The sequence below is a fragment of the Balaenoptera musculus genome, chromosome 11 (genome assembly GCF_009873245.2).
Source record: "Balaenoptera musculus isolate JJ_BM4_2016_0621 chromosome 11, mBalMus1.pri.v3, whole genome shotgun sequence".
Classification (NCBI taxonomy): Eukaryota; Metazoa; Chordata; class Mammalia; order Artiodactyla; family Balaenopteridae; genus Balaenoptera; species Balaenoptera musculus.
The window spans coordinates 30,785,826-30,807,624 of NC_045795.1; the positions used below are offsets into that span (position 1 = coordinate 30,785,826).

The 21,799-nt window shown below is 36.7% G+C and overlaps 1 protein-coding gene across 1 annotated transcript in view; it reads left to right on the plus strand.

Moving 5' to 3' along the window:
* SUPT3H (SPT3 homolog, SAGA and STAGA complex component) overlaps positions 1-21,799 on the plus strand; it is a 423,773-nt gene that overhangs the window by 333,193 nt on the left and 68,781 nt on the right. Inside the window, 1 exon segment of the mRNA XM_036869866.1 lies at positions 5,166-5,276. Coding sequence (XP_036725761.1) covers positions 5,166-5,276 — 111 coding nt within the window.

Sequence of the window (21,799 nt, forward strand, 5' to 3'; positions counted from 1 at the left end):
CTTCAGTTAACTTTACCTGATTACCAGGGTTTTTTGGATTTGGTACCACAAAGGAACAGTTAAGAAGTTAGTCAAAGACTGGGTAAAATTTATACACTGAATTTGGAACTTCCCTTCTTTGATTCTGTCCTTTTTGGGATTTTCTTTTTCACTTTACACATACTATGGTTGCCCTGAACTCTGGCCTATAGTTCTTCACGCCTCTAAGGTCATGTCCTCCCTATACTGACTGGAGCCTACCCTTGGGCTAAAACAGTAAAAACAGAAAACTCAACCCACAGCCATTCCCTTCTTCTAAATATGGGTACGCCCCCTTTCAGTTTCTGCCTGGGTTAGATCAGTCTCTTTTGCTTTCAGGTACTTGTTTTTTATAATTTGTCCAAAGTTTATACTTTTATCTACAAGTTCGTTGGCACAATAGGAACCATTTGCCATTACTAGTAGTGGAGCTATGCCAAGGTATAATTTTATAACTGATAGTAAGCAGATTTAAATTTCATCCTCACATCTGAACTCCCCCTTTTGTTTTCAAAATGACAGAGCTCACTGATTATTTATAAAGGGAAGCTCTGAACTATAAGGAACTTCTATATTATAAAGTAGTTTTAAAGATTTTCATCTGTAGTGCTCTCCAACTCATTCAATAAATAAAACTAGGCTAATAAAATGTTACCTAAAAGACCTCTTCAGTGGATTTGCTTTACAAAGTATGTAGGACGTTGTAATTAACCTGGTTATTATGCATACATAAAATAATTAATTTTTTCTCTATTTACTCATCCACATCTTTCTACATTCAAGCTCTTGCTATATTTTGATTTTTACTCACTGGAAACCTCAGCTATGTTGGTAACATGGTACAGTTCATTCTACATAAAATAATAAAACCTCTATTATATACTAGCTATGTGTACTAGAAGCCAAGGGATTTGATGTATAACCATATCTTAATACTATCATTTTAATCTTGGGAGTGTCCCTTATCTTCACTCTCTCATCTATAACGTAAGGAAGGAGCTGCGGAAGTTTAGAATAGATAATATTGTGTGTTTTTTCTAAATTTTATAATTATGAATCCTTGAATTTGGTGATTCTTTCTTGTCTTCTCTTCAATACCTTTTTTAGTTTTAATTTCCTTAGTTTAAAAAAAAATCTCTTCCTAGTTATATAGAATGACAAATTTAACATCTCAATTAAATTTTGAAATGAGAAAATTAACTGTAATATACTATAGCCTTTGGCCAAAGAATGGCCCAACTTCATCTGAAAAGAAATCCTCTATACACACAAAGCACTGAGAGAGCTCTATGTACAAGAGTGAGGAGAAAGAAGACACTTGCCTGCCCACTCAGGTCATACATCAACCCATGTGGTCGGTGAGTGACAGAAGTCAGTAATAGTGCTACTAACCTTTCACTTGCTCTAACCTGAGATATGTATTACTCCTCTGTAAAATCTAATGTTTCAAGTTTAACGAAAGATCTAGTCCACCATTATGGATGTGAAAAGAATAAGAGGCAATTATCTGAGATTCCAGGTCCTTCTTAAATATCAGATTACCCGGCAAGGGGAAGGCTGAGAAAGGATAAAATTTCTTTAAAAGCTGTTTCTTCCCAACAACTCTTAAGTTCAGAAGAAAAGAGTCAGGAGAGGTACAGACTTTTGTAAGAGATCCTGGGGCAACCGAAGTTTCAATGTAACTTCTTGTACCACAGTTGAGAGTTCAAGCCGTTGGGGAATTTTATTCAATCCAAGCCAGCAAGTACAAGCAGAGGGACAATACTCAAATGTGGGAAGCATGGAGGGCTCTATATGATACTTCAGCTTCCAATACCCAGCAGCAGTTTCTGAATAAAAAGACATAAATAAAAATGAAATGGAAGAATACAAGAATGGAGTATGAATGCAGCCAAGAGGAAGAGTACCTGACATATGAAGAACTTTACGAAGCACCTTGTACTTTACTTTAGGAAATAAAGAGTTTAGTCCCCACAGAGATTTTGACAAACACACTATAGACAACAGCACTCAGTATTCTATCAAACATGTGGGTTTCATTTTTGAAAATTTAAAGAATATTCTGTAATGTGGGCACAAGCAGAATGAGAAAGCTGAATTGGTACATAAATGTAACATTCTTTATATGTATTTATAACATATAATATTTTTATATTAGGTAGCAAATACACAAATTTAATGCTAATCCTGTAACAATTTTGAAGACTATTACAAGATTTATGAAGTCACTGCTGAAGTAAAAATTCTAAAGTTAATATGAATTTTGAATTTAAACAGATTTCGAGTACCTTGGTGAGGGACTAGATATTTACAGAAATGAGAAGATACTTATTGCGGTAGAAACAATGCTGCAAATACAACATTTTAGATTTAAAGGTTTCCTTCCAAAGAACTCAATGGGCAAATCAGGAAAGTGCAGAAGTGCACATAGTAACTTATGCTGATGTTTGCAGTTGCTTAATTATAGCAGGTAAACCTGAAACTGGCAAGATAGAAATTTTAATGACATTTTTCACAAAAATGAATATTTTTATTTTTATGTAAGTTAGCAGCGATAACATGATTCAAACAGGCCTGGCTTACGTGTTACCACATCTTACAAATAGCAACCACAAGTAGTTTCTAACTTATGCTTCCTACCTCAGTGTTCTCAAGTCCCATTGGATCGCCATGCCAGAGGTTCTGAGAGATTTTGACCAAAATGTTCTATACCAGAACCAAATTTATTTGGGAAAGTAGAGGAAGAGTAGACTCTCCATTGGCCATGGAGAAAAGAAATGAAAAATAAATCCAGTTTTCAGGGAGAAAGGAGCTTCCACAGAGGAATGCGCTGGAAGGACTCCCCACCCACTTAGTCTGCAGGATATTGACCCTCTTGATGTCCCCCTTTTGTGTTTCCACTTGCGTTTCCACTGGAAAACTTAACTTTAGATTCCAAATCCAGCTAATTATTTGCATTCATTTCCACAAATGAGTAGAATGCCTCAACTTACTTCACAAGTATTTGTTATCCCTAGCAGATAATGAGTCTGTATTAGTCATATTCACATCTTGGAGCCAAGTGGACTTAACAGAAGAGTCTTTAGCCTTACTGGGTACCTGATAATTGCATTTATTTTAATATATTCCAACTGAAATAAAGTATTTGGAATGAGAATCAAGAAAGCACAATTTAAAAAAAAGAAAGAAAAAGAAAAAACTCTGTGTGTGCACTTCTATATGAGTGCCAAAGTGAGGGGTTAAGATAACTTAATCCTTGTTATTGTGGGCATAGCTGATGTGTTATTTAGGGTATTGTTGGAATGAAATTGAGAAAGATACCCTAGAGTAAATTCCTATCTGGCTTATTTCAAATCTTGTTAAAATAATAAAAATAATCAAGATCTGTTTTGTTTTAAGTCTTATTTCAGGTTCAGCTTGTATAATTAGCTGATGCTCTTCATAGGAATTTTTATAATTATTTTACTAGTTTATAATAGAAGAAGCACAAAAAGTATATTTAAAAGGTACAGAAGGATATACAGTGAAAAATATTTCCTCTAACCCATGTCCTCCAGACACCCACCTATACTATAAGAGATAAACACTGTTACTGATTTTTGGGGTACCTTTGTGGAAATGTTCTAAGCTTAAATGAGCATATAATGTTCAGCTTTTTTCTTTTAAACAGCTGGTTAACATAGTTTTCCAGTTGGTCACCTAGTATTTTTTCAAACAATGTATCTTAGAGATAGCTCCATAAGAATATGTATGGAACTGCTTCATTCTTTTTGGTGTTGCTGTGGTTTCTGTTGCATTGAATGAATGTATCATAATTGATTTCATGTTCTCTCGTTGATGAACATTTGCTTCATGAATTCAGATAGTACAGCGGTGAATATCTACCTATCTCTCTGTCTATCTATATTATTTTGTACCACGTAATGTGTCTGTAGGATAAATTCTTAGAGGTGAAATTATTGGGTCAAAAAGGGCTGTGTTTTTTCATTTTGATAAGATTTGCCAAATTGCTGTCCATAGAGGTTGTACTAGATATACTCCTATAAGGAATTCTGAGAGTGGTACCTCTAGACCAGAGTTATAGTAACACACAGGCTACTATTTCTTTCTCTTGATTCTTTAATGTTGATGACCTGGCATCTGGTATCCACTGCACTTTTAAGTAAATTAGCTTATCATTTCAAGAACATGGAGGTTCCATTTTTAATGTAAATAATAGCCTAATGCTGTTAATAGCTAACATGTGTCAGGCACCGTTCTAAGTGGTTTACACATATCAACTCATTTAATTTTCACAGCAACCCTATAGAGCAATTATAATTATTATCCAGTTTACAGATGAGGAAACTAAAGTGCAGAGATACTACATAACTTGACAGAACTGGTAACTGATATGGCTGGGATCTGGACCCAGGTATTTGGGAAGCCAGAGCCTACAACTGAATCATGAGACTATAATGCCCCTATTTTACTTTTTTAAAATCATGTTCCATACATTTCTTGAGTTGATACCCATAGTCTTATGGCAAATAATCTTTCTGTTTCTTGTGTTTCTTTGTACTTTCAAACCTGCCTTTTACAGATGAGGCAGATTAAAATAGAAAGTTTTTGTTTTATTTTGTTTTTGCATGGAGGATACCTTGAAAACTAGGAACCAAGTTGAAATGATCTTTTATGACAGTCCACAGTATTATAAATATATAGCAATTTTACATTTTTTATTTTAAAATTGATGACCCTCAAGTTATTTCAGAAATACGTCCAACAGGCTCCCAAGAAACATTTATAATAATAAATGTTTAAATGGTTTTTAAAAAATAGTTTCTGTGGTTCTTTCAGCAAGCCCCTATGACACTTTTCATCTGCACGCAAGTGGCTGTATTCTTCTGTACCTTGACATGTAGGCCTAGGTGAAATATTGGGGGCATAAAAATTGCATTTGGTTGGTCTGCTAGGAAGGGGTCATGTAAAAGTCATCTTTGATTTGTTAATGGAATTTTTTTTTAGATGTAGTATATGGCCGCAATGATGTGCATCCTAAGGGAAAAAACCGTCCATTTTATGAAAGTTTATTTTCATATTTTATACACTGTAGTTCTGTTGTGTGTTTTTGATTTAGTAACAATTTATGTGTTTTTCTGTCGCAGAGCACTGCGGCCTGTGGTGTTGAGGCTCACAGCGATGCCATCCAGCCCTGCCACATCAGAGAGGCCGTTCGACGCTACGGCCACAAGATTGGCCCCCTTTCCCCATTCACAGTACGTAATAACAGAGTTATAAAAAGTTATATTTATAATCTGAAAGAATTTTGATTTTCAAGTGGTCAAATGAAGCAGCAGTGGAATTGTTGAAAGCAATTTGTGGTGACTGTAATTTTGTTGTATAAAAGTGGCATAATTCTCTTGGGAAATAAAAGTTAGTCATTTTTGTCTCTTTTTGGAAGGACAACTTTTTTTCTACAAAATATTATTTTCTTTCAATTACAAATTATGCTTTTTTTGTTGGGGCTTATATTTTCTATTTTTTAAAGCTTAGGTTTATAAAACTTTTTTTTTGTCAAATTATATGTATCCAAATATTGCTAGAAGCACTTTATATTTTAAAATTGGTTAGACTGGCAATACCACTTCTATCAGATGTTCTGCTCCTAAACCTACTTTGAGTTGGAAGAAGAAGAAATGATTTCTTTACTGGCTTTGAAGTAGGCTGAAAGGCAGACAGTCTTCCACATCTTCAAATGGTTTTAAAGCTTATAATCAAGGTTTGTTTTGTTTTTTTTTAATGGAGAATTAAAGACTTTATATTTCAACAGCCTAAAGAAAGTGTGTGTGTCCATGTGTGTGTGTCTGTGTGTGTTTTTTAATTAAATGCTCATCTTGTGGCCCTTTTTAAAAAAATCTTTATTCATGTCAGTATAACTTTCTCCAAGTCCTTCTCTGTTTATAAGGAATTGATTTGATTTTCAGAAAGTTAGGTTTGATTTATGACTAAGGAACAGTAGAATTTACCACTTGTTTGTTGTTGTTTTTGTTTTTTAATTAATTTATTTATTTTTGGCTACATTGGGTCTCAGTTGCTGCGCGCGGGCTTTCTCTAGTTGCAGCGAGCGGGGGCTACTCTTCGTTGTGGTGCGCGGGCTTCTCATTGTGGTGGCTTCTCTTGTTGCAGAGCATGGGCTCTAGGCGCACGGGCTTCAGTAGTTGTGGCTCACAGGCTCTAGAGCGCAGGCTCAGTAGTTGTGGCGCACGGGCTTAGTTGCTCCGTGGCATGTGGGATCTTCCCGGACCAGGGCTCGAACCCATGTCCCCTGCGTTGGCAGACGGATTCTCAACCACTGCGCCACCAGGGAAGCCCTGTTTGGTTTTTTTTTGGATTCACATCTGCTTTAACATACTAAAGCAGAATATATATGTATAACATTACACATACATATGTACATAAAATAGTATGTTTTTTCCTAAGAGTGGATTTTACTATTATCTGTTGCTAGAAGTCGTGATATCTTATAAATTATATCATCTCCTTTTTTCTTCTGTTTCAGTTAAAGAGAATGCTTTCTTACCATTCTTTGTTTTCATTGTTATTGTTAATTGTATGCATTCTCCGTGTGACAGCAAGAATGTGTCAGAGCTTTTTATATATGTCTCTAGAAGCTTTTTGTAATGGTGACAATTATTTTTACTTCTGATTAATATCTTAAATTCGTCATATATTGTAAGAACGTGATTTATCATATTTATATTAATCATATGTTGCTGATTAAGCAATATATCGTTTTGCATGAGTGGTTTTAGATTATTACAATTGAAAACAATGAAATCAATATCTCCTGTTTCATTTTTTCCTACATGACAGGTGAGGCTATTTAAAGCAATAAGCCAAAAGAGATGAAATTTAGAAAAATATGAGATGATTGGAAGAATTTAAGAACCAACTGAAGTTGAAAGAACCAATTTATAACAGGATTAAAGATATCAAACCCATAGATACGAGCCAAATAGTGACTAATAGGCTGAGGCAGTGGAGCAGAGAGAGAAGAAAAAGGCAGAGTCGATAATACCTAGAAGTAATTAAAGGGTAGCAAGGGGAAACAGGATTTTTGAGAAATAACCTAAAATGGTAACTAAAAGTAATGGATAAAATTAGATAAAGGAAAATATATCTAATGTAAGGGGGAAATCTCCTAATCATGAAGTCTGTGATGTTTCCTCAAAAGGAAGCGGTGGCAGTGGTAACTGCTTAATTCTTCAAGTTTTTTTATTTTTAAAAAGACTGGACAGATCACTTGAGAATCATCTTGGTTGATGACATTTGTGTGTGTGTGTGTGTGTGTGTACATGTGTATTCATTCTTCCATGTCTAACCTGATGCTCTATTACTCATGTATTATTGCTTTTATAATCTAAGATTGTAGTATGTGGTCAGGAAATATACTTGAAATATTCAGAATATATATATTCAGATATAGTTTAAGCTAATTTTTGTCTAACAAACATATAACCAATATGGTTTTTAAAACTAATAATGCAATTTTAAAATGCTTAGTTTAAATAGATCTGGAAAATAGAACAAATAAGCCATGGTCTTGAAGGTTCACTTAGCTGCTACCAGAGCAGACGAGCAAAATCAACAGCAGATGAGAAAGAACTCCACCACAGAAGGACCCTGAGTTTTCATCACTCCTCGGAAAGGACCCACCTTGAAAGGTCTACTCCATTACCTGGAGTTATAAGAATTTGCCCAGCCTACAGGACTGAATATACCTACTCCATTTTATGTCATGAGTAGTAGGATCAGGCAGACACAGTTTCTTGGTATATATTACAATACTTAAATCTGCCTTTTAAAGTTAAAAATTCTCTTTAAAGTAGAATAGATTTGCAGACTGTGTATGTTAACAGTGTGAACACCTGTCCTGGCTCCCTCGTACCGTCAGTGCTAAAAGGAGGTGCTCCTGATGCGGGGGAGAAGCTGATGCTGAGTTCCCTGGTGCCCGCTCCCTGAGATGCTACTTTATGCTGCACTGGGGACACTTTGCTTCCTAGGCTTTGAGCTCCGGCTCCTGAGAGGAGGCATGTGGGCTGTGTCTATAGCAATCATAGACTGAGACTGAATTTTTATACAGAAAGGCTGAGCTAACTTACCTCCAGTATAAAATTTCCTTTGTAAACTAAAATGGCCACAAACAACTAGTTTACATTTTTGAAACATAGAGGTTTTGTCTTTGCAGCATTTCATTCTAAATCTCAAGTGCTTGTCTAATGTATATATATAAATGAGATATCTAATTTAGAATATCCGTAACTTGATTGATATATAGCTAATTCCCAATAACTTGAAATTGATTTGGAGAATTAAAATGACCGAACCAGTAGGTTACATGGAAACTGAATTCCAACATCAATCAATAAACCAAGAAAAATTTGTTTTTGGTGAGGCATCATTCTGTCTTCTACTGTATGACTTCTGATGATCAATTTCAGGAATACAATTCATTGTATAAAGAATTGTAAGTGAGTTCTTCCCCTTGGGAATTAGTTGAAATGATAGAAGACAGGAATAATTAAAGCCACATTAGGTGGAGGGGAGAAAAGAGTACAAACAATGCTTTGCACTGAGTAGCTGCTGGAGTGGAGAGAGAAGGGGCCTCATGGCGGAAACATCAGTTTCCTGCCACTCACATGAGGGCTATGGAGACACTTATAAACTACCCATCCCCACTCAATGAATTATAACTATGCTGTCTTTGGCATGTTGGTTTTAATCAATGACTTCTTTCTTTTCTGTGTTCTTATTTATTCTTAATCCTATGCAGAAGATCAGAAGAGAGTATCATACCTAGAAGATTAAAGTAATTGTCCTGACATTAAGCTATTCATTAGATTTTTTTGCAACTGTTCCCACCCCTGTGTACCTGATCTTCCATATACACATGCTAAAGAACATTTAAAGAGACTAGTTTACCTTTTGCTTATTATTTATTTTTTCCTAAATAATTCTGAAAATCGCTTCAGTCTGTGATGTGTAGTCATTACTTTAGAGTACTTATGCAAACTGGGGGTGTCCTAAGTCATTTTGATGCTTGTCATCTTATCTTATCCTTTTACTCATCGTAGTTGCCATTATGTGAAGTTATACTGTGTGGTGGTAAAGACTGTTGATTCTAGAGCCAAATTGCCCAGATTCAGATCCCAGCTCTGCACCTATTAGCAAAGTAGTGTAAGGAAGTTTCTTAAGCTCTCTCTGGTAGAATAGAACGTATCTCATGATAGAATCCAACGAGTACTATGAACTTGAGTGGTAAGCTCTTAATGTATTATATTAATAATAGTGGAAGTCATCATAGCACTAGTAGCTGTAGTATATTTTCTAAAAGGTTTCAGATAAGGATACAAACGGACTAAAGTAGAAACCGTTCCCCCCACCACCAACCACACAGACATACAAACAAACACAGAGACCTCACTTTGTAATGCTGGAAGAAACTAAAACTGGAGTTATAATGTGATTTCTTTACAGACTTAAAATTTATACCATTAAAACTTAAATACTATTTAAAGATTATTGTTCCTGAGAATAAATTAATGTTCATTTTCACTTTTTGAATTAATCGTGGTTGAAGAACTTTAATGGATTTTTTTTATCACCACTGTCACATTAAAAAATAAGGTCTCAGTAACTGAGTGTACATAGTTTCCACTCGATTTTTGCATACTAGCTCCTGTGAAATAGAAACCTAAGGAACAAACAGCACAGCCTCAGATTTATAAAGCTGCATCAAATTCAGTTTATATGAGTTTATATATTTGTGTAAGTTACTAAAAAAGGTTTTCAAAGACTGATGTGTATATCAAAGTTGGTGGTAATTTTTTAAACATTAATTATTACTAGCCTCATTTTTCTCAGTTTTTAAAATTTCCTCATTTTACTGATTATGAAAGTAATGCTAGTATGTTAGAAAATAAAGAAAATATAGAAAAATAAAGGATAAAATAAAAACTTACATTAAAAAGAGCTTCAGGGCCCAAAAAAAAGTTTAGCGAAAGCTTTAAATGAATTGTCCTATCAGACAGTTAACTGATATTTAATTGTTTTAATTGAATTTAATTATTTAACTGAAGAGTATTTTCTTGCAGCCTAAAAATTCAAATGCTTTTGGTAATGGTTTTTTAAAAAAATTCTTATAATTATGTGGGTCTAGAAGGAAAAAAGCATTTAAAAATTTTGAGAATGAAGTAGACTTTTATAGTTAGAGCATTTTGTTTTTTCTCTCAGAGAAAATACCCCCAAAGAGTAACCCAGTGGACTGTGCTGTCTATCATGAAAAAGTTGGTCAGACATGTGTTTTATCTGGATCCTTGCTGTGTACAAGCAGTGGGTGGTGCCCATGGTTACCTACTCTGAAGCCCAATCCCAGCACTCAGCGAGAAGTGCTGGAAATGGCTGATAAAAAACCAGGTCTATAATTTTGAAAGCCAGAGAAAGCAAACTATGTACACCAAATGGGATGACATAATCCCGTGTGTAATGCCTAAATATATTTTAGTTTCTCCTGAGTGAGATTCACAGTAGAAAAATATCTCACCGCCCCCCCCCCAAGCTTACATATTATCAGGTATCTCTCTATTGAAGTAGAATAGCAAAACAATAAAATTTCTCATTTAAGCATGGTCATTCATCTAAATGTTACCTTAAATGCATCCCTAAAAGTGAGTGGCTTTAAAATCCACTCAACTGTATTAAATTGTGAGACAGCTGGCTAAGTATTTTAAAACTGGCTAAAACTTGAGAAAATCAGTTAAACTCAGTCTCAGAGATGCTTCGCCTTGTACCCAGTGGCACCTTGTAAGTGAATCCCGGGGCTGACCCTGGAATCCAGCCTCCTGACTCTCAGCTGACTGCTCTTCCACTGTGGCCATTTAGCTTGATGGATATATGTCTATTAGGGGTGCTAGGGATGCTCTCATATCATTGGTCCTTCAGAAATGTTCACAATAGACAAATAAGGGTCAAAATTAAAAATTTCCTTTAAGAATCCCTCACATTAAACTTTTTTTTTTTTTTTAAGAAATTCACGTTCTTTTATTTATTTATGACTGTGTTGAGTCTTCGTTTCTGTGCGAGGGCTTTCTCTAGTTGCGGCAAGTGGGGACCACTCTTCATCGCGGTGCGCGGGCCTCTCACCATCGCGGCCTCTCTTGTTGCGGAGCACGGGCTCCAGACGCGCAGGCTCAGCAATTGTGGCTCACGGGCCCAGTTGCTCCGCGGCATGTGGGATCTTCCCAGACCAGGGCTCGAACCCGTGTCCCCTGCACCGGCAGGCAGACTCTCAACCACTGCACCACCAGGGAAGCCCCCACATTAAACTTTTAAAAACAAAAGTGGCATAGCAGATTGCTTTGACTATTTTGATCTAGAATTTCACATTCATGAATAATTCTTATGTCTTGAGTGCATTAGATTTTGTCTGCATTTTATGTGTTCAACCTGGAAAATTAAATGTCACAAAATATTAGAGTAATTTTCAAATGTAAATACCAAGTAGAAACTGGGTACAAATTCTTAAATATTTTTTAAGAATTTTGTTTTTTACTGGAAGTAAGAATTTCTCAATAACTTTTTTGGAAGTACTAAGTCTATCGTTATAGGTTGGAACCGAGTACTTTTTCATAGTTATGGGCCACTGGTTCTCAGAAAAAAAATTAACATGTTGTATATTTATCATATAAGAATAACCTAAAAGTGGGCCTTCTCTAGAAAAAAATGTAAATATTTTAATTTAGTTTTTCATTTTAAAATAAGGTGGGGCGGAAATTACAGTTACAAAACTTATTCTGTCAAATTATATAAAATAACAGTTTCCCTAGGTCATAAACAGTTGAGTATCAGAAATTTTATATGGTTCAACTAACACAGTGTTCAATTTAGAATTAGTTAGGGAGAGAATGTTTGAAATGTGGTAATAAAAACATTAGAAGAATTTGGGAGAGAAAATCATTAGAATCCGAGAAAAGTGTTGGGTGATCAAATAATAACTTATATGATATTTTTAAAGAAACTTTTCACCTGCATTGTGTTATTCTTATAACACAGCAGGATGAGTGTTGTTATCCCCACTTTGTAGATGAGAAAACGGATATTTAGAGAAAAATCAAGTAACCAACTTAAGGTTACATTGTAAGTACCAGAGCTCTTATCTGTGGACAGGAGCTAAGTACCCTGTGGTTCACTGGGACCACAGGCTCCAATGAATTCTCATGAATCCTCCTCATTAAACTCCGTCTTTGCAGACTGGCCTCTATTCTTAACTGTTTAAGCAGTCTTATCCTGAAAATGTGAGATAGCATTTCCTAAACTACATTGCGTAGAAGACAAGTGTTGCAAGAGGCATTAAACCTCCATAAGAGAAGGGTTTCTTTATCAAATATTCCAGCAACTCTGTACGTAGAAGATCCACGCTTAAAATCTCATTCAATAAGAATAGTGAAGGTGTTTGAAAATCAAAGTTATGATGTAACGTTATATTCATCACAGTATCCACTTTATTTCCATATTTTATTTTATTTACACACTTCTCTTTATTTGAGAAGTTTTCATTCACAGATATAGCAGTTTTTAATAACGATCTACACAGACCTCCAATAGTCTTGGCTCAAAAGAGAAATAGTAAGAATTTTTTGCTCAACAGTTGTTTCACTAACAGTATCTAACAAGTGCTCACATTTTTAAACTGATAATGTTTAAAGGGAATCAATATATGGATTTCTTATCCAGTATGTAACTCTTCATGGTTTTCTGGAAATATTTTTAAGGTATCTTAAAAACACTATAAGCTATTCAAAGATGTCATAAAGAAAATCTCAGTCACCTGAAAATCCTTCCCTGAAAAATACTTGTTTAAAGTTTCAGGGTCATATTTATTTTGCTTTGCCTGTGGAATCCAAATTTGCTGAATTCATTACTGATACTTTTTCTGCTGTTGTAAGCACAGCATCATAATTCTGGGTTGGCATAATCATGTTACATTGTAAAACTGTTTAGTTAATGTTTTTTAATCATCAGGCAGAATGCAGGGAGAAGGGAAGAGAGATCTTAAGTCATTTGAACTTTCTGCAGCAACACCTTAAATTGGGACAGACAGTGAATTTGTTTACAAAGAGTTATCCAGTTCCATTTTTAAAAACTATGATGTTATTAACAGCTGGTTTGTCTCTTCAGTAAACAGTGACTATTCAAACACATTTTGCTTTTTTCTGCCTTCCCTTTTATATCAGCAGTAAAGACCTCACATTCAGTTCAGCATGGGCTATACACTCTTAGGTGACGTACTCACTTGCACAGTTTTATGTAGAGGATTTATTTGGGCTGCTTTAAATACCAAAAACCAAAACTAACAGGCCAGAATTCCAAGACATAATTTCCTAAACAACAAAACATTTACAGGAAGTTCAATATAAAACACAAGATGACAGAACCTTTATTTCGAGTAGCACAAAAAATTGGAAATGGACATTCTCGTCAAACATCTATGAGGCCCCTGAAAGTCCTGCAGAGAATCCTAAAATTTCAGGAATATAATTTGAAAAGGAGACAATCAGTGTTCTCTAATGTGGGACATGGATTTGAAGTCGTTCAAGAAGGTAACATATCTCTATTCATTGTAAACGGAAGGCTGTATCGTGGAGAATAGAGGAATTTGAACATGAGTACAAGGAAAGGAGTAGTTGACAACTAAGAGAAACTTTTTGAGCAGAATATTCTAAAAGGACCACATCTTGAGATTTGAATGTGTTATTATGGTTTCTAGGTTTTTGCAGTCTTCTGAGGGAATGAAGATAGAATAGAAAAATATTTTGAGTGACTCCCGAAAGGAAATTGTTTTTTCTTTAAAAAAAAAAAAATCACAGGACTCTTTTAACTCACAAATTCATGAAAGCAGCAAGAAGATTAGTTGGGAGGAACTAAACTAAGCTGCGATATTTCTAAACTTAAAAATTATGCTCTGCAAATGGCAAGAAATTTTCCTTTTAAGTCTATAAATAAGATTGTAAACACTGAGTTAGACATAAACTCAATACATTACATTGGTCAGGTTCACCTAGCAAAAATACCATTTAAATTTTTCAGTTAACATTTTATATCTAAACTAGATGAATATTAGAAAAGAACACAATGGTTCTTTCTAATATTGGGATAGATTCTTTATAGATCTATTGGGATAGATTCTTTATTAAACCATTGCCAGAAACATCTAACAGTCATAAGCATGTTTTGTTTAAGTGAAACATTTGCGTCCTGTTTTATTGATAGTGTGACAAAAATTCCCTCCAAACAGCCATGATGAGAGCCTGTTGAACTGGAGATGATTTACTTTTTGATGATTTCTTAAATAGTGTTATACACTTTAGTCACACAAATATAATCATTGAACTGTCATTTAATTTACTGATGTAGTTGCAGAGTTAATCCTACAACATAATAAGTGGATTGTTCTAAGTGGAAAGTTTACACCTTCCAAAAACGAAACTGATACCTAGCTGTTATTGTGCCCAACATATATTTAAGGCTGTATCCAAGGTAGGAAAAAAAACGCAGGAAAAAAATAATTATGCCTTGTTTTCCTGACTGGTGTTTTAATTATGATTTGATTTAAACCAAATCCCCTAGGCTATGTATGTGCAGATCAAATATTCCACTCCCACACACCACCTCTGCATGACCCCAAGCTGTGAGAAGAGAAAATTCATAGCCCATATGTCAGTCAGATGTTAATTCTTGCCCTGGCACCTGGATAGGCTCTCCCACCTGATTGGAGTGCATTTGCAGTTCTGGGCATATACCCAAAATGTGGAGTAGGCGCTCCAGATCTGGAAATATTTTGGCTGATTAGTTGGCAGAGGTCACGAGGGCAGAGCCCAGTGTCGGTCTCTGAATTTGCCCAGGTGCATTCAAGGTGACAGTTGGGCAGCTGTGCCCCTGCTGGAAATACCAGGAAAGGAGTATTTGAGTTGCCTCTCTGGCTCCAGAAGCTCACAGCCTGGCCTACAGGTTCCTGTCAATTCCAATTCAAACACTTGTGCAGATTTTATAGTTTCCAGGAGAGAAGTTAGAGACTATATTTCTGGCTCTGATTTAATTCTACATTCCTGATCTAACCTAAAACACTCACTCCCGTATTCTGGACTAATTAGGTAAGAGCCTAATAAGTAAATAAGTTATAGTTGACAACATTGCTCATTGAAGCAAACTTTTGGTGTTTAAAAAAAAAGGCGGGGTGGTGGGGGGGAAGGTGGGGGAGAAGAGGAGAAAAAAGAGAGGAGAGGAGAGGAGGAAGAAAACCAGCCTAGGCTCCACACTGTGCTTTTCTCCGAAGCCACTGTCTAAAGAAGACAGCATTAGGGATTGATCCTCATGTGGGTAAACTAACTACACTTCCGTTTTTGGTGGCAGCAATATCTTTCACCCACACAACCAGCTCACAAATGATGAAGAGAAAAAATGAATAAGGAGGCAAGGCAAGACTATACTGCTCCAAGTCAATCTGTCACCTGCAACTGCCGAAAAACAAGTCAAAGTGCATGCCTTCCTGAGAGGATGGAGGCACCCTTCACATATAAAGGATAGCACTTGCTTTCTCAGTTTGGACTAGGTAATGACAGTCCATTTGGCAGAATCCTCATTGGTAAGATTGAAGTAGACATGATTTAGAAGTGGAAGGACCAGTGGTGACATCCCTACGTGGCCTAAGATCCTTATAGCTCTGGTATCTCCGTTTATTAATTCAATGAACAATTGCCAAACGCTGTTTTAGAAATCTGTTGGAAGGGGGCTATGGGATATGGAGATGAGTAGCTGGGTGCTCCAGTATAGTGAAGGAGATGCGTACGTAAGCCCTGCCGTGTGGTTGGCACCGTAACTGCGGGGGGCGGGACGCAGTGCCTCTGGCGCAGAGGAGACCGAGATCTGCCTGAGGAAGTCAAGGAAGCTTCCTCAGATCACTAACATTCGAACTGAGTTTATGAGACAGAGGTGAGGGAAATGAGTGAGAATTGCGAAAAAATAATTCAGGCAGAAAGAAGAGCAGGAATAAAATCGGAGGGGAAAGCAGAATGGCTGTCTGGGCCAAGGTGAGGAACTGAGGAGTCCATCAAGAGGAGGTGAAGCATCAAAGGGAGGCTGATGACAACTTGAGAGGGACTCTGAGTCACATGGCCTTCATGACGCAGGCCAGCAGTTACCTAACCACGCTCTGCAGGAACCCTGACTTATTTTACAGGTATTCTGCAAAATAATAAAGTGTTTTCCCTAATCAATACAGATCAATTTTTATCTCTGATAAATATTGAGTTTTCAGTAAGATTTAGTTTGGAAAATTTCTTTTTAAACAACGGATACAGTCATCAAGGAGCGATTTGAGAGTTTTTGAGCAAGGGATTGATATGAACAAATTTGTATTCTAAAAAAATAACTCAGCTGATGGGATGGAGGAGGGACTGGAGTTAGGAGATGTAATTGGAAGAGCGATCAATCGGGTGGCCGATGCAGTATTGCAGGCGAGAGGGCAGAAAAGCCTCTGCTGAGGCAGTGACGTTGAGACCAGAGAAGATGGAACGTATTCAAGAGATATTTGGCATAAAGAATAAGTAGAACAAGATCCTGAACGAAAGACGAATAATAGATGACAAGTTGGTAATTTGGGTCAATGCATAAAACAGATAATTAGAAGTAGTCTCAAGAATAAATTTATTACCCAGATGCTTACAGAGAATTTGCATGAAGTTTAAAGATTCAACAAGAAAACTGATTTCAAGGGGATTTCCTTGGGGGAAGGGGGGAAAGCTCAATGCATAGCTCACCTGAACCTAGAAAAGGAAACAAACACAAACATTCTACCTTTCTGTTTGAACTTCTGGGAGTGTTTAGATATATGACCAGAAAGTCCCACAAATTATTATGCTGTTGGGATGAGCAAATTGACTTTCTAATCCATTAATGAATTTGGTCACGCATTCCTGAAAGATGACTATAATCTAGCCAGATTTTGAAAATATTTTCATCATTAAAGCCATGCCTCCAATAGCTTTGTGCTGGTGTAAGTTCCAAAGCATGGTTTTTCCAAACTTTGATTAGTGGCTTTCATCTCTGTGTGAACCCAGTATCCCTTCCCCACCCCACCCCCCCAGAAAAGAAACTCTAAGGGAAGTAATGGGAGCAACGCTGGCTCAGTCACCAGATTCTGGAGGACTGATGGAATGATATGTCATTAGCATTTTTCCCTTGTTTTAACAGACATCCAGTCTTACTGATGGTAGCGATGCTTCTAAATGGAGACGCGCTACACGCAGTTCATCCTCACCCTACACTCCCTCCTCAACAACACGTCCATCTGTAAGAAGCTCAGTCTCGCTTTCAGACTTTCTGCCCTTCCCTGCTATGACTCCCTCCTTCAGATTTATGAAAGAAAACATTTCTTTCTGTGAAAGGTTTTTGTACACCCGCATCTGGAAGTGTTTATTTCAGTGGCATGTAAGCTATCTGTGGATTTAGTTAGCACCAGACCCCCTTTTGTGTACTCCTGCCTTAAAAATTTTATAAATGATCTTATTGAATTTGTGCCAGTGTGCACATGGTTTGGCTGACTGCTGCATATATCCTTTACCTGCCAGTCACCTTTGATTTATGTTCCTTCTGCTAAGCTTTTACTTTCCAAAAATGGTGCCACTGAACTGTCCTCTAAATCATCTTATTGGTTAAATTACTCCAAGACGAGTTGGTATGTTTTGGGTTGCCTACAGACAGATGAATTTGTGTTTTTCTGCCCTTACCCACTTCTAGTAAAGCCACTTATAGAGGAGGATTGGGCATGTTATGTCATCGATCTCTTTATTCCAAATGAATACCATCTGAAACACTGTGCCAAGACCAAAGTGACAAAGAAGTGTTCTTTAGCATCCCCTTCTGTTCTGAGACCTTCTTTTACACATAAGTCTGTGCCTTGAACTGAATCTGATGTGAGGACTTTTCATTGCTCAGAAAAGGGGAAATAAAGTCTCTCAAACAAAATAAGTAAACTTCATCAGAAAGACTGAGACTTTGTGAAGTCTTTTGTTAACTTGTGAGTTTTATGATGTTTCCTGGAGAAAAGCAGGTGGCTTGGCAGTTATTTTAAATGTTGGCTATTTGTGGTAGTGGTTTCGAGGGGTTTCATGTTTCTGAAGAGACATCCTGAAAAGCTAATTCTTAAGAGTGTTTGACAAAATGATGCATCATTTTGAACTAATTTTCCAGGAGTTCTTTGGTCACTGAACATGCCGTTTAACTTGATCTTGCAGGTTACCAGCTATCACCACAGGGAGTAACCTTAATACTTAGGGTGAATTTGCTGACTAGGAAGCCAGTACTGTGCTGACAGAGCAAAGCAATACTGATAGAATTTTAAAAATAGCTTTTAGACATGCAAATATCTCACTTAAAAAAGCTTTGCAAAGAACTGCTCTTTTTCTGTTCTATGTGGTGATAGGGGAGTATTTTTAAATTTCATGATTGTACTTGAAATGATGTGGAAGCATTTCAAATACTTGGATTACACAGATCTCAGTGTCATAGTTCACAAACTACTGGAAGCAAAGGATAGAGCTTCTAGGCTACTTTGCTGTGGTCCCACCAAGCCTGGAGGTATTTATTCCTAAACACTCAGGAGGCTTCATTTATACTTCTAAAACTTTGTGCAGGGCTCCCTGTGTTCTGCCAAGGTGAAAGATGTCTCAGGAGTATGTCAGTCACATTTGCACAGCTCAGTCAGTCATCCTCCTGACGTGCTTTTCAGAGACGTGGGGGACTGCGGTTGTTAGGAAATCAGCACCAGATATGTGAGCAATGTATTTCCATTAACATGTCACTTTGATTAAAAAATACATATGTGTGTATATAGTGTTTTAGATAGGTGTAATTTATATATGTATGTGTATGTATACACATACACATATATATAGTCTCATTTAAAAAGATTGTTTTGGGACTTCCCTGGTGGTGCAGTGGTTAAGATTCACCCTGCCAGTGCAGGGGACACGGGTTCGAGCCCTAGTCCGGGAAGATCCCACATGCCGCAGAGCAACTTAAGCCTGTGCACCACAACTACTGAGCCTGCGCTCTAGAGCCCGCGAGCCACAACTACTGAAGCCCGCGCGCCTAGAGCCTGTGCTCTGCAACAAGAGAAGCCACCGCAATGAGAAGCCCGCCGCACTGCAACGAAGAGTAGCCCCCGCTCGCCGCAACTAGAGAAAGCCCGCGCGCAGCAACGAAGACCCAACACAGCCAAAAGTAAATAAATAAGTTTATTTTTAAAATATAAATAAATAAATAAAAAGATTGTCTTCTAAGGGTTTTAAATGTATGATATCATTTAATCATTACAACAACCTAGAAGATAGTATGATTATTAGTATCCTAAATAAATAAATATTAAAAGATTGTTTTAAATGAACCGAAAATTTCACTGATACTGTTTCATGTAAATCACTGTTTAACATTCTACTGTCTTTGATGGTTGGAGTCAGATGACTTGCCTGAGCCTCAGTTTAATCATTTGTAAAAAATAAGCGATTTTTAGCAAATATCAATATTTAGTAATAACACTTGAAAGCTCCTAGCACTGTGCCTAAAATATAGAACATGATCCACAAATGCAAACACAGTGTTTTCTTTTAAAATGATTATCATCTGAATAAAACTCGAGTAGAGATGACAAGGCTAGTTTCCCAACAGTGCCCTTCTGAGAACTGCAGAGGGAGGCCCAGTCTGATATGTGAGTGTGGGGTGGAGACCCACACCCACTGATTGGCTTTCTTTGTAGCCTTCAGAGAATTCCTACTGTTTTTGTGTCCATTTTCACATGTATAAAATGGGTAAGAACGTGTTCTTTATAGTTTCAGAGTACCTTGAGATTCATGACCGCTGGACTCCTTTCCTGCCCCATATTTCTGCCCTTGTGTGGGCAAACAGGCCCATGCTGAGGACCATTTTACTTCCGGTGGTGGTGGCATTACTGACCACATATGGGAAGTGAGGCTTAGATGCAGAAAGAGTATGGTAAAAAGATGAAAAGCTACAGAAATTGTGGGTTGCACAAAGTGACTGCCAAAAGCTTTTCCAGGAATGAGAGCTTAGAGAGGTTGGAAGATTTAGATTGAAAGGAAAGAATCAAAGATATAGTACATTGCAAACTGACTTTAATTATAAGTTTCCAACTTGAGGATCAGGGAAGGACCCTTACCTAGAAAAGTTCCTACTCCTGCTTTCACTGATTTCCTAAACTTCTACGAGGAGAGTCATTGACTTCTCTTAAAAATATATTTTGTACCCATGTGAAGATTTAACTTCAGATATCTAGGTAAAAGGATTCATAATTCAACAAAATTGTTTGGTGATGATACTTCAGTAACTAGTATGGTCTTGGTGCGTTCTCTCAGTCCATTTCAGTAGGATCTTACTTAAGTTATTCAAGATAAATGAGAATTTATACTGTTTCCAAAAACCTTCTAAATGTTTAGCTGTGAAATCTCTATTCCCAGGTTATTCCAGTATCTAATCCTTACACACTTTTTTTCCAACTTAAATTGAAAATTTTTCTTTATTTCTCCTTCGTGGAAAGAGAGATACTATAATATTATATGAACAAACTCTCTGAGGCCCTTTCTAATTTTGGTAGCAGTATTTCTCACACTTGCTTGGAAGAATTTTGTCCTGTCTCCACTTTAGTCTCGAGACAGCTTCTGTACACCCATACTTTTAGGGGTTGGGGTTTAGAGGAGGAAACCTTTCCAGACTTGGAAAGATCTAAGCCCAGGGAGCTCCTGGTGATTCAGGGCATGGTAGAAAGAGTCAAGTCCCATCTCTTTCTCATTTCCTTGACTCTCTCTGAAATGTTTTCTCCTTTAGAGCAAAATTCTAAACTTTGACCCACTTTCCTCTAAGATACTTTGTATTTCCCAGTCTGATCAAAACCTACTGAGGACCTATCCCCACTAGACCAAGGGACCATGTTTTAACCATCTTGTATCTCCCTCAGTAAAGTACAATGCTTTTTGCTTAATTGGAGCTGAACATAAAAGAAGGATGAATGGATGGACAGATGGACGAAATGATGGTCTGAAGAGAGAACAACCTTCCAATGGACAAAGTCCAGTCTTAATCTCCCTGATCAGTTTTAGGCCCCCTGAACTTGGTATACCCTATAAATGTGGATACTCCACTACCTTTGATTAAACAGTTTATAGATCACTGCAGGGCAGTAAAAAGAATGATATGGTTGCTTCATTATTACTATCCAGCATTAATCATTGATTCCTCTGGAATCTAAGGCAAAATAATGCCCAAGTTATCTCATCAGCAATATCTATTTTTAAATTAATTTGTTCAATGGGTAGTTATGTACCAATCATATTGAAGAATTCTTAGCTATTGGGAAAGTATGAAGCTCAGCTCCTAGCATCATGTCGGAGCCATAATCAGAGCTAACATATACCTGTTTAATTGATTGACCTTTGCACTCTGCACCTCGATCAGCGATGAGGAACAAAGCTCCACATACTCAACCAGTAAGAAGGAATTTTGCTATCGGTTGTAAGGCTGCAAGGATTATCTTTTAACATCACTCTTCAATCATTTTGCAGACTGGTTTTAGGAAATTAGATAATATATATAAAGCATCCAATCCTCACAGTTGTTATTTTTTATCACAGAAACTAATCTTGTTTACGTAATTGTTATTTTTTTATATTAA